Source organism: Lactuca serriola, chromosome 4 (assembly GCF_051521515.1).
Source record: "Lactuca serriola cultivar US96UC23 chromosome 4, Lser_US96UC23_V15, whole genome shotgun sequence".
NCBI classification, from domain to species: Eukaryota; Viridiplantae; Streptophyta; class Magnoliopsida; order Asterales; family Asteraceae; genus Lactuca; species Lactuca serriola.
In genome coordinates, this window is record NC_136411.1 from 397,621,769 (window position 1) to 397,638,481 (window position 16,713).

Consider the following 16,713-nt stretch of genomic DNA (forward strand, 5'->3'; position numbering starts at 1 on the left):
ATTCAATCCCATCAGGAATTGAACTAATTATTGATCTTTGACGAAGTTGTGAATTACAGATGACGTACCACATGAACAAGCAAGAATTTCTTGGATGGTTCGTAATCATCCCAAATTTTTTGTCAATTTGGTGAACTAAGATGAGAAATCTTCAGATCCTTGAGAAATAAAGTATAGTTTTTGTTGAACACTGATAAAGGATAATACCACATGGTTGCTCATATCGTTGATTCAACTCTTACTAGATCTCGGCAATAGTTTGCAAGAAAATAATACTTTCAAGTTTCAACACTATTCTTAGAAAGAGAGTTTAATATCTACCTAATTACTATAGAATTAGCTCAATACCAATTCATATAAGAGGAAGTATTGACCAAAGGCATAGTGATGGTTCAGTCAACGAATCCTCAATAGCTTGTTCTTTGTTGATAGTGATATAATGATGGATCGTTTCCATGAGTTGATGCTAATTTTATTGAAAATAGTAGAAACAAGAACATGATTAGGATTATATAAAGATCCAATGAAATACAAACTTGAAACGTTAAAGAATATGGCTTTATTTGAATCTGAATTGTGATGAAGATGAACAAAGAAAGAACGAAAAAAATCATGAATGAATAATCAATCGATTTTTGAAAAGACCCATATTCTCCATTCTTTCTAAAACCACTTCATATTTATGAAAGACCCAAACTTTCATACTTCACAATATTGTTACTCCAAAACATGCTATATGCATATTTATAAAACAATATTTTACATTGATAGTTTATTTACATAGACTGAATACAAACCGACTATTAAGAATTTTACAAAGTTTTACACATATTACATACTTTCCCATGAATACAATACAAAAGTTATAATATTATCTATTCTACATCTTCTACCAATACAAAACTATACTGGATGCTAATCACCTGCAATAGTTTTAAACATTGAGAGGGATAAGCGGGTGACACTTAGTGAGCTCAATAACAGTTACAATATAACATTATGCCATATACATATCAATATGACAGAAGCATAGAGGGACAAGGAGCAAGATAGGAAAATGAGTATCATATGACATGCTTTCCATATCAACGAATAATCAGATTCAAAGATTTGAATTCAATGAGACATAACAATTTCAACACTTGATATACATCAATAAGACTTCAACCCAAATGGCATAGAAAATATAATTTCAGGATATCATTTCAGTAGAATACACAAGCTTTCAGCACTTTCTTTGTATTCTGTTAATGCCAAAGTGAGGCTTATGCCATACACTTTATGGCCAAAGGCTACATACCAGTACCCAAGTGATGCTTATGTCATACACTTCGTGGCCTAAGGTATAGCTCATTATCATAATAACATGGGAAAGCACATTGAACATATAACACATAATATACAATTGTCCTTATATTGAAACTCAGCGTGAAATAACCGGGGATTAAATGATAATTTGGGCAGCACTTCGACTATAAATATGACTTTCTGTGATGAAAACTGCGGATTTTAGTTGAAAACCGGCCTTATTCGGGAGACCCTCGGTCTCTATTTACAGGGGACCGAAGTTGCTTACTACGCTGAGCGTAAATCTTCTGTACGTTGGGCGTATTGCGAGGATGCCATCTACGCGGGGCATACATGCGATGAGTTAGCTGATCGAAACCCGGGCTCGGACGTGGCACTTCGTGCAAAGAGAGAGGGACGTGGCTAACTACGGGTCACATACATTCAAAGTACGCTGGGCGTACACTTCGGATAAGGCTTCTAATTTTTATTTATTTTTATTTAAAAACTTCAAAAATTCATATCTTTTACGTACGAGCTCTGTTTCTGATGTTCTTTATATCCACGCGTAGGTGAGATTATACTCTATAACTTTCGTTTAGATTCCGTCAGCTAATTTTGACTTCATTTTTAATATTATATTTTTAACGGGTCGGGACATGAAAAGTCCGTTAAGAATTCATAACTTCTTCATCCAATGTCCGTTTGGTCCGTCTTTTTACCGTTGTATTACTATTAAAGAGACCTTCGATTCTCGTTTAGGTTGCGTCGGCTAAAAATCACTCGATCTTTATTTCGAGTTTTTAGCTGTCTACTGCTATACCGAAATTTAGAAAAATTATAATTTCCTCATACAAAATCAGATTTGGACGTTCTTTTTATGAAAGCTCTCGGTTTAATAAACACTACAACTTTCATTTAGGTCATATAGGCTAAAAAGTAGTTTATCAAGTTCACACTTTTTACGTCATTCGGTGTCGTGTCGGTTCTGTCGTGAAACTTCAAATAGTCATAATTTCTTCGTTATAACTCGGATTTCGATGAGATTTTCACCTGAATGTTTTAACGAGATTCTTTATAACTTTCAATAATAAACTTTTACTTATTTCAAATTTTATATTTTCGTTAAATTTCAATATTAAACTTTTGATTGGAACCTAATAAGACTTTCAATATTTTCCAAGTGATTATAAACATAGTTTTACTTTATTTCTAGTAAAAACTATATGTTAGAACTAAATACTCAATATCACATAATACTTCATAATATTATTCACTTTTAAAATTTACAAAAACGATTTCAAAACGTGTATGTTACAATTTTGTTTACCTCTGATACCATGTTGTGATTATAGCTTTGGAGAATAGTAATTCCCACTCGATTACTTAAAAAGTAAGTACACATGAAATAAACTATATATACGATTTAACAAAAGAAATAACTCAAACTCTAATTAGCTTTTTAACACGTAATGACCTAACTAACCAAAAGAGGTAAACTACTAAAATACCATTGGGCAGTTAATTTAAGCAAGCTTATAATTTTTTTCCCTCAAATATGAGTAGGAGTAAGATTGTAATGACCATCTCAACTCTTAACATTATATTTTTATACCATATCTATAATTATAAGAGAAAATGACAAAAATAGCCATTTACACTAATTGCATTACAAAAATAACCAAAAAAAATCGAAATTACAAAAATAGCCACCAATTTCGCAGATGAGAAGGTCCCATCTGCGAAATGACCTTCTCATCTGCGAAAGTACAAGCACCTAAAGCACAGTTGTGCTTTAGGTGCTTCTACTTTCGCAGATGAGAAGTTATTTTTTTTTTTTAAATATTTTTGCTGTATATATAGGGGTAATTTCGCAGATGGAATAGGTCCATCTGCGAAATACTCTCACTCTATCTGCGAAATGGTAGTTTTTTTTTTGTATTATTATTTTTTTTAAGTTTGACTATGAAATGAATTGGTTTAACTACGAAATCATGTTGCTATATAAAAAGTTTTGTAGAAAAAATATCATTTTGGTTGTTATTTGTTTAGGAACTCTCTCTACAATTTGCTCAAAAAATGATTAAATATTTGGTTTGTCTTGTAACCGGTGGGAGATGGCAAGTTAATGGAACTAATCTGGAATACATATGTCCACAGGGAGGTATTTCTGAATTCGCTTTGATATTTTCTGAGTATATTAGTTATAGTGATTTTGTATCTTTGGTAAGAAGCAAAATTGGTTTGTTAGACAAATATAGAATTAGTCTTCGTTTCCACCATCCTGAATTAAATTATTATATAGCTATAGTTGAAGACATGGATGTTAGAATGTTGATAAACGTAATCAAATGTAGTGGAGGAAGGGCTGTGAAAGTGTTTGTGGTGGTTGATGAAGTTGAGGAGGTTAATGGGGGTGGTGAAATTGGAAACCAGCTTGTTGGTAATTTATGCAGTTATAAAGGGAGCAACGATCCGATAGGTACTTTCAATACTCCTAGTGTACCTCAGTTTCACAGTGTTGCTGAAAATGTTAATGTTAGTTATTCACCTATTCACTATGTGGATCCCGAGAATTACAAGTCTGTTGGTGATGATGATGTTGGTACATATCTTAATCATGTGGGTGGTTGTTGTGATGATGTTGCCGAACAAGAAGTTAAACTTATGAATAGGCGTGTGGTAGATAAAACTAAAAAGAAAAAAAATTCAAGTCAAAAAAATGAAAAAAATCATGTTTACGGGCATTATGTTGATGTTGGTGATGTATGTTTAGATATAACCGAGCTACAAAGCAAATCCGATAGAGATGAGTTGGGTGATGAAGTTAAAGCTAAGTTTCCCGATAACCTTTTTCATGGTATGCCCCCTGTACCAGCATGGCCAGTTGATATTAATGAAGATATCCCAACACAGATGGTAGACATGAATCTTCAAAAGATTCAATGTGAGAGTATATTTAAGAACAAAGAACTTTTAAAGCGGTGTATTGGTAAAAAATGTCTTTGAGAAGGTTTCCAGACGAGGACAAGTAGATCCACCAAATCGAGGTATGAAACTGTGTGTGTTTCGAAAAATTGTTCTTGGTTACTAAGAGCAAAAGCAATTAAAAATTCCGATGGACTTTTCCAAGTGAATAAATTTGTTGATGTACACACATGTTCTTCAACATTGTTGCAACCTAATCATCGACAAACAAACAAATATGTTTTGGGTGAATATGTTGCTGATGTTTTGGCTGAAGACTATAGTAGAGTTTATCGGGGAAAAGAAATTGTTAATGATATGAATGCTCAATTGAATATCAATATCTCATACCATCAGGCATGGCGTGCGAAGCAATATGCATTGTTGTCGTTAAGGGGTACGAAAGAGGATTCTTTTACCAAACTTCCAGCGTATTGTCACAACTTGGCCAAACATAATCCGGGTACTGTCACACATATTAAAACAGATGCTGATGATCGCTTTGAGTTTTTGTACGTCGCACTCGGTTGCTCGGTTAGTATTATCATATCCTAATTTAATTTTTTAATATTTATTTTGGTGTATTTGAATAGATATACAATGTATTGTAGGTACGAGCTTTTGTCAACTTTTGTAAGCCGACCCTAGTAGTAGATGGAGCTCACCTAAAGGGCGAGTTCAAAGGTACCATGCTACTTGCAGTTACTAAGGACGGACAAAACCAAATATTACCGGTTGCATATGGTATATGCAAAAATGAGTGTACCGATTCTTGGACATGGTTTTTTCAAAAACTACATGATTGCATAGGAAATATGCAGGAGCTTACAATTATATCTGATAGGTCTCCATCTATAGCAACATCCGTTGCCAACATTTTTCGTCACGCTCATCATGGAATATGTGGTGTCCATTTGTATTTCAACATAGTATCTAGATTCGGCAAGAGTAAGACGGTTAAAGGAATTTTTTGGGAGGCGTGTAGGGCGTACACAGTTGATGCTTTTGACGCTGCCATGGATGTTATGAAAAAGACAAAAGAACCAGTATGGGAGTACTTAAAAAGTATAAATCCAGAAACCTGGTCAAGGGCACATTTTAAAGGGAACCGATACAATCTTATGTCGTCCAACAGTGCGGAGTCTATAAATGCATTATCTAGACACGCACGTAAGGTGCCAATACTTATGTTGATTGATTTTTTTCGTGCTACAATGCAACAATGGTGGTTTCAAAGACGTAACTTTGCAGGTATTAAGTAAATTTGTAATATTAATGTTTTATTAGTTTTGATGTTATTGATCTTAACTTCTTCATTTTGGCTGTTTTTTTAGCGGAAGCAACAACAACACTTACCCCTTGGGCGGATGAAGTTGTAAAAGAAAACAAGAAAACTTTTACCAAATGGGATGTTCGCATGATCTCAAATACGAAATGCGAGGTCAAAAAGGGGGCACAAAATGTGATTGTTGATTTTCAACATATGACATGTACATGTAGGCATTGGCAACTTGATGGGATACCTTGTGGTCATGTCATAAGATGTTTAACAGTGAACAATTACCAAGACTGCTCGAGGTTTGCATTAAATGCTTACCTTACCGAAACACTGAGGAAAACATATGAGGAATCAATAAACCCTTTGCCGAAGCCATCCGAATGGGAGATCCCCGATGATTTGATGATTGTCAAGCCACCTATAATGGATAAACGTCAGCCAGGCAGGCCAAGAAACACAGACCGCATTCCATCCCAAGGAGAGGGTCCAATTATAAAAGAGTGTTCTACATGTGGTCAACTAGGACACACGAGAAATAATTGTACTGGAAGGGCGTCCGGTAGCAGAGCAGGTCACATAATTTCTACTGCAGAAATGGCATATAATATTGGTGGTTCAGCGGGTTGCTCACAAACCTATAACGCTGATTTTGATATAAAACAACCTTGAAATTAAGAGTAATGACGAGTTGTTAGCTTATTATGTATTGTAATATTTTTATTAACTCTTACAAGACATTGCTATGCTTTCATATTTTAGTTAAGTTTGTTGATTATAACAATGAATGAAGCCTTTATATTATAAAATACAGTTTGCAAATTTATTTTAACAGTTACAACATGTTATTTAAAAAAAACAACAAACAATCCTTTGGCAACCTAATATGTTTCATGATAATATTACAACAACTTTGTAACTAATTTTTAAACTCAGGGAACTGCAACAGGTACTTCTCTTTCTCCATTGTTATATAGTCATCCCTAATTCTCATTTTGTCTTCGAAACGATCCTTTTTTACCATAATGTGTATCAACTGCTCATCCTTCTCAGCAAGCCATTTTTCAGTCGTTTTGATTGCCTTCTTACTCTTTTTTATCCAATCTTTATGCTCTTTGATTTTGTTTTTATTGAGGTCAATCCATTCTTGAGCTTGTTTGCATTCCGAATCTATATCATTAGCAAGTTGAGTGAGAAGTCGGGATGACTCTTTGTCCTCTTCTTGTTGTGCTTCAACCTTCTTTAATTCTTCAAAATTTTCATGTGACATATATGTCCTGGCTGAAGAGGGTGTAAAAAAAGGGTCTACCGAATCACAGTAGTAACAATCTACTTCGTTGCATGAGCAAATTTTGAATTTGTGTGAGGAACTCATAATAAAGTCGATATTGTATTAAACTGGAGCAATAAGTGGTATTTATACATACTAGACAGTAATGAGAAGTCCAACTTTGAAATGACTAGACAGTAATGACAAGTCACTATAGTAACCTGCACATCCCAGTGGGACCCTTAAGTGACAAGAGATAAATGACAGTTTGACATGACAAAACACTGCATAAAGCTGAAAATCGTAGTCCAAATATAACCATTTTGTAGTCAAAGTATTAATTCATAGTCTATTTATTTATATAAATAGATGTTTAAGATCTATAAACCAAACACCCAAATCACCTAAACAAAACGAATTCCCATTATTAGAAATGTTGTCGAATGCAGCAAGTTCTTCGAATGAAGTACCTGGTTCCAATTCTGAAAGGCCATGGACGACAAACGAGGTGTTAGTTCTAACACGATGCTGGCTAAGTGTTAAGGATGGTGAATCGTTACTTGCTCCCCCGCATTTCCTAATTGGTGATGAATGGAGTCGGATCACATCTTTGTTTAACCATGAGATGGGAGAAGGACAAAAAAGAGAAAAATCTGATGTTGTTACTAAGTGGACGGATGTAAAGGAAGAAGTGATATGGTTCAATCGAGCATGTAGTTATGCGAAACGTAACAATGTTCGTTATCGTGACGAAGAAGAGTTCTTGGAAGTTGTTACAAAGTTTTACATCTGTGAGCATGACGGCAAAGACTTCGAATATGAGGAAGTTTGGAAGGTTGTTAGAGATAAACAGTATTTCAAGTAGACCGCTCTAATTTGTGTTAAGAATAACCCATGAACTTGTGTTTTACGTTAATGCTTTGTTCGTATTATGTCGTTGTTTTTCATGTAATTGTTGTGATGTTTTTAATGGTTCATGGAATCCTTGTTACTAATGTATTCTAATATATTGTGATAACTAATGCAATGGCCATTTATTAACTCAAGTTAATCATACGAGTTGCTCACATAATAAACTAAAATATATTTTAAACAAATGAAATACATACGAAATACATGAAAATAACCTAGTACTCACATAATAAACTAAAATAGATTTTAAACAAACGAAATACATACGAAATACATAAGAAATACATGAAAATAACCTAGTACATGAAAATAACCTAGTACTCAAATAATAAACTAAAATAGATTTTAAACAAACGGGATATATTTCAAAATATTCCAAGGGGCTTCAAACTGGAATTCCAACCCATTACTTAATGACTTGTATTCCTCCTTAGCAGCTTCCAAGATGACATCCTCAGTAGCATTTAAACGGGTGTCGTCAATTTTGATATAAAGATCGTTGAATAATAGAACTTCGGTTTTCATTTCATACCATCTTGCTAAGATGTCTAGTTCGTCACGATCGTTTCTTGTAGCCATTCGGTTTTCAGGGACCAAAATGCAGGTTTATCAGTTGGGTTGATGAAGAGAATGACCAATCTTCTATGGTAATAGCTAAAGTAGCTAACTCTAATAAGCTCTTTCAATCAGAAAATAAGAAGTTAAAGATAGCGTTGGTTTGTAGTTGGGTGTTGTTCTTGGCAGTTCTTGTTTACAAGTTGTAAGCTTTTCAATATTGTTTTTATGGTTTTGAAGTTGTTAGGTCAATAAATTGTTGTATTTGTAACGTTAAAACAAATGTTGTAGTCGTTCTTATGTTGTATGTATTGATAAGTAATTAGTAGGTCATTAATTTGTTGTAATTGTCGTAACGTTATATTTTTTGCCATCCGTTGAGTAAACTGTAAAAATAAACTAATAATGAAATCCAACATTAATTTATATATACATTTCTATAATCCAACTACATAGGACCAAGACTAGACCCCCAAATAATTTTTGTCATCCGTAGACGGAACTCTAAAGCTGCGTTCTTTGGGTCAATAAGAACACATATTGGTTGACCTGAAACCAATTGCTCCATAAACATACAAACAAAAACACCACAATCTCCCAAATGACTACTTTGTTGGGGAACATTTTCTTCATAAATGAATTGCATATTCAATGGAATCCTTGGGATGTTCCTCCGGGCCCAATACTTAATCTTGTCCAAATAATTTGCCACCCGACGTTCAAATTTGGAAAAGATTCCTTCGGATTTGAATTTTTCATAAGCCCCTCTACCAAGATTGTCATAAATATGCACTTCCATTGACGCTAATCGTAGTTCCCCAAATAGCCAATGATTAGGGGATGAATGAATCGGCAATAAGACCTGTATAAGGATCAGAAAATAAAATTATGTTTATTTACATCACAATACAAAAACATAACAAAAAAACGATATTATTTTCAATATAAACTATTAAGTTTACCGTATCAACATTCCACCAAGCAACCATGAAGTTGGGGTACGTAGCAATACCAGCCATAAACGCCCTCCAGTCCTGTCCTTCTTCCAAAGCATGAGAAACAAAAAAATTTAGAGGCATTATTGTATGTCGGTCGCTCTCAAACCGTCTCTCCATCAATAGTCGGTACCAAATGGTTATATGCTGCACACATGATAGTTTTGTTATTGACTAAAAAACAATTAACTTTTAAAATAATTAATTAACAATTAATTTACTGCTGACTCCAACCATCCGTCGTGTGTATGCCCAAACAATAAGCTCCAAAAATCTCTATCTAACACGAAATTAAACAAACGATGTTGGACATCATATGAATGCAATACATAATTTTGGATGACAACCTCACCGCCTGCTACGTAAGGTTGCAGGCGCAACATGGAGAAGTCATGAGCAACACCAAAAACTGGAGGAGGAACGGGGCTTGTTGATTTGATATCAACCTTCTTTTTTGTTCTTCTTTTTTGCTTCGGTGTCGTGTGCAACTAAAAACAATATTCAAATGTTTAAATCTATATCTTTCAGATAATTCACATAAACATAAAATCATCAGTTTATAAATAAAACGAATACCTCGGTGTAAGGAGGGCACAAATATTGTGATGGTTTTCGACTCCTCGGTTTATCGGGTGTAACTTCTTTGTCATCATCATCATCAAAATAATCTACAATTCCCGTTATTATTAGTTCGTCTTCGTCCGGCACATCATCATCAAACTTGTTCCCCGCATTGTCATTCCTCTCCTCCCACTCCTACATTAAAAATAATACTTTATACTTAATAACGAAATACACATAATTTAATAAGCAATAATATCTAAATAAACAAAATATTTATATTAATGTAACTATAAGAACCTCTTTAACTTCACTATAATCATTTACATCAAACACATCATCATCAAATTTGTTCCCTGCATACTCATTCCTCTCCTCCAACACCTACATTAAAAATATAACTTTTTACTTAATAACGAAAGACACTTTATTAAAAAGTAATTATTAAAATCGTAAAGGTAACATCTATAACAACCTTGTCGTCTTGAATATCACCAAAAACATTTTCAGTTGTATTGTTTTTATTCATCACTTCATTTTGCACAACCTATATTTTCAAATATAAAATATGAACACAGGTATTCATATATGTTAATAAAATTTAATAAATAATGTGGCGTGTAACTAACCTGTTCATCATAATTTCTTTGTGACACTGTCGGATCATCAAAAATAATGTCGTTCCAAAATTGTTCATTATTCACTTCTTCAACAAAAACCTCTGTAGATTGTCGGTTCATAAACACATGCTGCTCCAGTACATGTAGTCGTTTCAACACCTCGTCTAGCTTGTGTTTCCCACTGCCCCGACCTCTACCATGAGAGCGACCACTAGACGAAGATTCGTCTTGTCTCCTAAAATGGTCCCGTACTGGGGATGGAAACGACATACTAGACGAAGATTCGTCTTGTCTCCTAAAATGGTCCCGTACTGGGGATGGAACTACTTTCCCTTCACCATATACATACTCTTGAAATGACATATAATAAGAAGATGTCATCTCACCATCACCCGGTAATATGTTTTGTCTTAGTGGTAGCCCCTCCTAAAAAATTAAACATATTAAAAATGCATATAAAAGTATAATAATCAAGTTTATTAATAATAAACGAAATATTTTTAAACCTGCATCTTTGACCAAATCTTGTTCACGTCAACCCATTTCAATTTTTTTGTTCCACTCCATCGTTTCATCCGAGGCAAGTCTTTATTTTTTCTCGATGCAAATCCACATGCACGAACAGCCGGAATCATCTCATATATCCATATCTACAATTTTTTACAATTACAGTAATAAAAGTTAAAATTAAAATAAAAAACATAACAATAAAACAATTTAAATATAAGAAAATTTTTATACCCTTATTGGAGCCGTAAATCCTGAGACGGAGTACTTTAAAGTTTGACCACGCTCAGAAAATGATAAATAATTATGTATTTTGTTCCATGTATCCTCAAGGTCAACATAAGTAAAATCCCAGAGATAGCTACCACAAGCGAAACTAACAAAACAAAAAAACAAAATTGATTATTATATAAATTATAACTTTAATAAAATAGAACTTTTAACGTAAACAAAATATACCTGTTCCAGAGATCCAAATTCTCAGCAAAAAAAAAAAACCAATCTTGTGGCACCCGATCATTAACTTCTTTACCCAAAAAACCTTCACACAAAATGTATATCAAACATACTCTAACTGCATCAACGTCGTCAAGTGCTAGGAATGTTCGATTTAAAATTAAACGTTTCAGGGCGCCGATTTTCACCGAACTATTAGTATGGTCCGGAAATAGCCGTTCACGCAATAAACATCTTTTTTTACTGCTTATTAATTTTTCCGACCCTTTTCTCCCAATGTTTTTTGGATACTCCCCAAAATTGAAGCCGGTAATCAAACAAAACTCTTCCGGCCCATAAACCATTTTCGTATTGCCTACTCGAAAATATAAACGTTTTATTCCATCTGGAGATAAAACAGGGTCCGGCCGGATCTGATGAAGGAACATTTTATGAAACAATAATGCGTCCCCTTGTAAACGAGGGACATCAATGAAATAACCAAAGACGGTATCTCTGAAAATAGCACATCGGGCATCATCTAAAACTTCTCATATGTTACCGCCAGAGCCTTTTAAGTTCGCAAAAGCTTTCGTATTCATTAAACTAAAATCATGCTGCAAAAAAAACACAAAAACATAACTAAAAAATATATTTTTTTAAAATATATGATTACGAACTGCAAATACAATTTCTTAATTACTAATATATATATTTCCGATAAAAAAAACAATAACATACACATATATAAACAATTTTCCAAGTTATACAACAAATATATTTATGATAGAAAACAATATCATACATAATTATATAGACATTTTATTAAACAAATTTTCAACTTAAACGACAAATATATCAACAACAAATTTTCAACTTAAACAAATTTTCAACTTAAACGACAAATATATAAACAATTTTTATCTTTCTAATTAAAACTAACATTTTATAACCATATAAACAAAAAAATTTAAAAATAAAACGACAACCAAATTAACAATTTTGCAAGTTATACGACAACTTTATACAAATTTTCAACTTACACGACAAATACAAACAATTTCTAACAATATATATACGACAAATTTTCAACTTATACAAATGTTATACTTATACGACAAACACAAACAATTTCTAACAATATATATACAACAAATTTTCAACTTATACAAATGTTATACTTATACGACAAATATATATACAAACGACTATTTTGCACTTTATATAAACAATTATACGATAAGAATATACAGGATTTCAGGTTATACAACAACTAAAAAAACAACAAAAATAACAAATTGTAAACATTATCTATACAGTCTCTACTTGTCTCTACTTGCATTTAAACTTCAAATATACTAAAAAAATATTAAAACTATCAAACACAACAAAATTACCCTTTTTTAACACTAAATAATATAACAAATGATAAAATAAAGAGATTATTGACATTAAAAGAGTTAAAATCTAACCATATTTGCGGGATTGTTGACATAATCCTCCATTTTCTTCAAAAACTAGCCAAAATTCCGAGAGAAGCCCAAAGTTAGAGAGAGTTTTTGTGTAGAGAAGGGTGAAAAATGGAGAAAAAAAACGTTTTTATACTCAAAATCGAGGGCATTTCGCAGATGGGAGCCATTTCGCAGATGGACCTTCTCATCTGCGAAAGTACAAGCACCTAAAGCACAACTGTGCTTTAGGTGCTTGTACTTTCGCAGATGAGAAGGTCATTTCGCAGATGGGACCTTCTCATCTGCGAAATTTGTGGCTATTTTTGTAATTTCGATTTTTTTTGGCTATTTTTGTAATGCAATTAGTGTAAATGACTATTTTTGTCATTTTCTCTAATTATAATGTAAATGATAATATAAACATTAAAGTCCTTGAACCCATTGCATTATATTTAATATTACAAAGAATATTATATGTATATTGTTCTTTATTCAACACTATATAGTGATACATTAAAATTCAACACTATATATAGTGTTATACTAAAATCCAACACTATATAGTGTTAGGTATAATGTAGGGTTTGAACATTATAATATAATTTACTAGGTGTGAGACCCGTATATTACATGGGTTGATTTAAAAAAAGATTAAATATTAAAATGTAAATTATTAATATTTTTTAATGTACAACTTTAAAATAAGAAAGAAAAAAATATATTTATTGCAATTTAATATTATAATGATATTTAATACTTTATATATAGTATATGACTTTAATTTTAAAAATTGAAACAAATCAAAAATTGACAAGTGGATAATATTTATTTTAAAAATACTACAAAATGACAAGTGTCAAAACTCATGAGAGTGTGGCAAAAAAAACTTTTATTTATTGAGGAGGATAGTGTAAATAATTGGTTTTTAGTGCAGGTTTGGAGATACTCTAAAACCGCTAGTTGAACTAAAGAGGGATTATATTTAATATATTTGGATAACCAAATATATCTTTATATATTGTAATTTTATTTGTTTGATATATAGAATATAAAAGTTACACACTGTTTCCATTTCTTCAATTCAGAAGAAGGACAAGACTAAATGTCAAAAGGAAACAAAATAAAATATTAAGCACAAACATAATGGTAATAATTAAAAAAAAAAGAGAGAAAAAGATAATGAATTTGGGTATCAGCATCTCCAAGCAGAAGCAGCAAGAATTGATCTATCTTGCCATCCTAAGAGCAAACAACCTTTATCTTCTGTCAATCTGTAACCATCACAAGAGTATAAACTAAGTAAAATTTTTGACTGTGTGACTGCGTTTTCACTGAGAGGAACCCCTTGAAACCCTTTTCCCTCCATGATCTTCCTCCATTTCTCTAACCTCTCATGTCTCATCACTCTCTCCGCCCCTTCGCATGCAACTATGTTCCTTATCTCCGGGGCAAATATATATTGCTCCACCTTTGCTCTCTGGGGGGAGTCTGCCGGAAAAGTTGCATCAAGTGAGTCGAAGATCGCCGAGTAGTAGTGTAGTGCTTCTAAGAATCGACCCAAGAAGTAAGGCCCATTATGGCTTGCTTCTTGCTCCACGATTGTGACAATATTAGGGGCTTGGTCTCGGATCATTGCTAATAAATTTCCTAGGCAATGACCTGGGACTCGCTGAAGCCGGTTTACTGAGTTGACTGCCAGGGCTTCTCCAACCCTTCGGTTAAACATGTGTGGTTCTAGGTCTTCCAATTGTTCTCCAACCGGGTGGAACTCAAATGGTACATGGAGAGAGTGGGCAAGTTCTGACAAACACCGTCCGGTTTCCCTTACAGATTCTGGAGACGAGCCAATACCAGTGATCCGTAGAAACGGTGGTCCTCCGGGCCTCGCTGCAAGCGCTTGCATGAAAGCAGGCCACTGGTAACCTTGGAGGATATCAAGGTCGATGACATGGACACGTTCTTCCGCTTCAAATGCCTCAAATATGGCTTGGTTAGCAGTGAAGTGGGCAAACTTAATGTAAGGACAAGCTTGGTAAACGATTTGATAGAACTTGAGGATCTCTAGTGCATTGGGAGGAAAAGGAGTGAATGGTGGTTTTGGGGTGGAGGAGGCTGGTTTTGTGGTCAGCGTGGCAGCAAGACGCGCCGTAAGGGCCTCTGTGAAGCAAGAGGCAACACGTTGCATGGAATCACCGAGCGGGGAGACGACACGGTTGAGGTGATGAAGGTACCTTCTCGCTGACATGAAATCCTCTTTGGCCACTGCTTCTGCACATGCTAGAAGAAGATGAACAAGTTGAAGTCCACTGTCATGCTCCTGTCATAAAATTTGTTTTTGTTTGTTTAAATAATGTTAATTAAGGAAAACCATAATTAAATTTCTTTTTGTCGATCTGGTGATCAATAAATATATTAATATACCTCAGCGCCAACTGGAGGAGGCACCATGAGGTGGTTATGGTTGATTGGTTGAGGTTGTAGTGGCGACGACGGCAACTGCTGGTGATGTTGTTGGCGGTGTTGTTTCTCCTCCCGCCGTTCTTGCTCGAGTTGTTCCAGCAACGGTGCGTTTGAAATTGCAGGTCGCGGTTGATGATACATGATCTGATCGTTGTTGTTTGTGTTGGATGTGGTGGCCTCACCAAAAAACCTAGAAGGGCTGGGCAACGTCGTTAAGCAGTCCAATAATGCTGGGATGGTGTATGACTGATCATCGACAACACCAACACCAGAGGTGGAGTAGGATAGGTAATCATCGTCTCCCTCGAGATCGTCCAAGAAATTCTCGAGAGCCGGTAAAGAAATTGTCTCGACTTGCATGAACTCATGATTATTGGGGGAGTTGCTAAACACCCGTTGGAGGGGACTCATTCCTTTCGGTTTTGTATTGTTATTAAACGGTGCTAGAGGAGAAGGGTAATAGTTGAAATTCGAAGAAGGAACAGGAGAGGAGATCATAAAGTCTGTCTCCTGCAGTTGCTCGGAAAAGAATGATTCCCACAAGTCAGGAGATTGGATTTCCATGTCCTCCATCTTAAGAGCAGAAGATGGAGGAAGTGGTGGTGGCGGAGTTTTCTTGGTTTCATCGAGAGGAGGAGAGGTAGGATTGAGCTTCAAGCAAGAGCTTTCGGTGATTAGGCTGCTCATATCATTCTGTAAGGAAGTCCCCATGGTGGCATGTATCATTGTGCATGGAATAGATGGTTGACGAAAGTTTGAAGCTGAGGCTATAATGAATGGTCTTTTAATGGGGGGAGGAGGTGGGATAATAATTATACAAGACAAATACACAGACTTGGAGGGTAGTAATTGGTTGTGGAGGTTTTTGTTGTTTTAAGGAGCTGAATTTTGTCACACTAATAAGTTAAAAACTTCAAACTTTTTGAGAAAGAATGGGACCCACATTTCTTGTGGGCCGGCTACTTTATTATGATTTCATATATTCTCTGCCAATAAAAAAACAAATCATTACAAATCTAAGGCCAAATTACATAAATAGTCTCTGTGGTTAATAAAGATCACAATTTTACTCTATGTTAATTCTTTTTAATCAATACAGATCTTATAGTTTCTAAAACTTGCATAGTTAATCCCTATGTTAAAATTTGGTTACAAAATTGATCTAAATTAATAAATTATCATAAGGACCGACCCCACTTAACCCTACCCCTCTGCTATCACCCCAACCTCTTCTTCTTCCTCACCATCCCTCTTTCTCTCCCTCGTAATCGGCATAATCAATCAACATCGTCTTCTGAATCAGAATACAAATACTTTAAAATCGAAGCAATAGACCTCAATATCTCTTCTTATTCTTCTTATGGTTAAAATTCCAATAAATTTTATCGAGGATTTTGTGAGCTGTAAATTGAAGCAG

At 34.3% G+C, this 16,713-nt stretch overlaps 2 protein-coding genes across 2 annotated transcripts; both read right to left on the minus strand.

Annotated features, from left to right (window-relative positions):
* Positions 1–8,715: 8,715 nt before the first annotated feature.
* LOC145099896 (uncharacterized) lies at positions 8,716–10,563 on the minus strand. Its single transcript, XM_079037396.1, has 5 exons — positions 10,453–10,563; positions 9,839–10,018; positions 9,484–9,750; positions 9,230–9,409; positions 8,716–9,129 (listed from the first exon to the last, which is right to left on the minus strand). Exons 1-5 carry the CDS (start codon positions 10,561–10,563, stop codon positions 8,716–8,718), a joined length of 1,152 nt encoding a protein of 383 aa, XP_078893522.1.
* A 3,465-nt stretch (positions 10,564–14,028) lies between these two features.
* LOC145100844 (GRAS family protein RAM1-like) lies at positions 14,029–16,093 on the minus strand. The gene is made up of 2 exons (XM_079037963.1): positions 15,258–16,093; positions 14,029–15,153 (listed from the first exon to the last, which is right to left on the minus strand). The coding sequence occupies exons 1-2, from the start codon at positions 16,020–16,022 to the stop codon at positions 14,029–14,031; spliced, it is 1,890 nt and encodes a 629-aa protein (XP_078894089.1). The 5' UTR covers positions 16,023–16,093.
* Between the last annotated feature and the right edge of the window lie 620 nt (positions 16,094–16,713).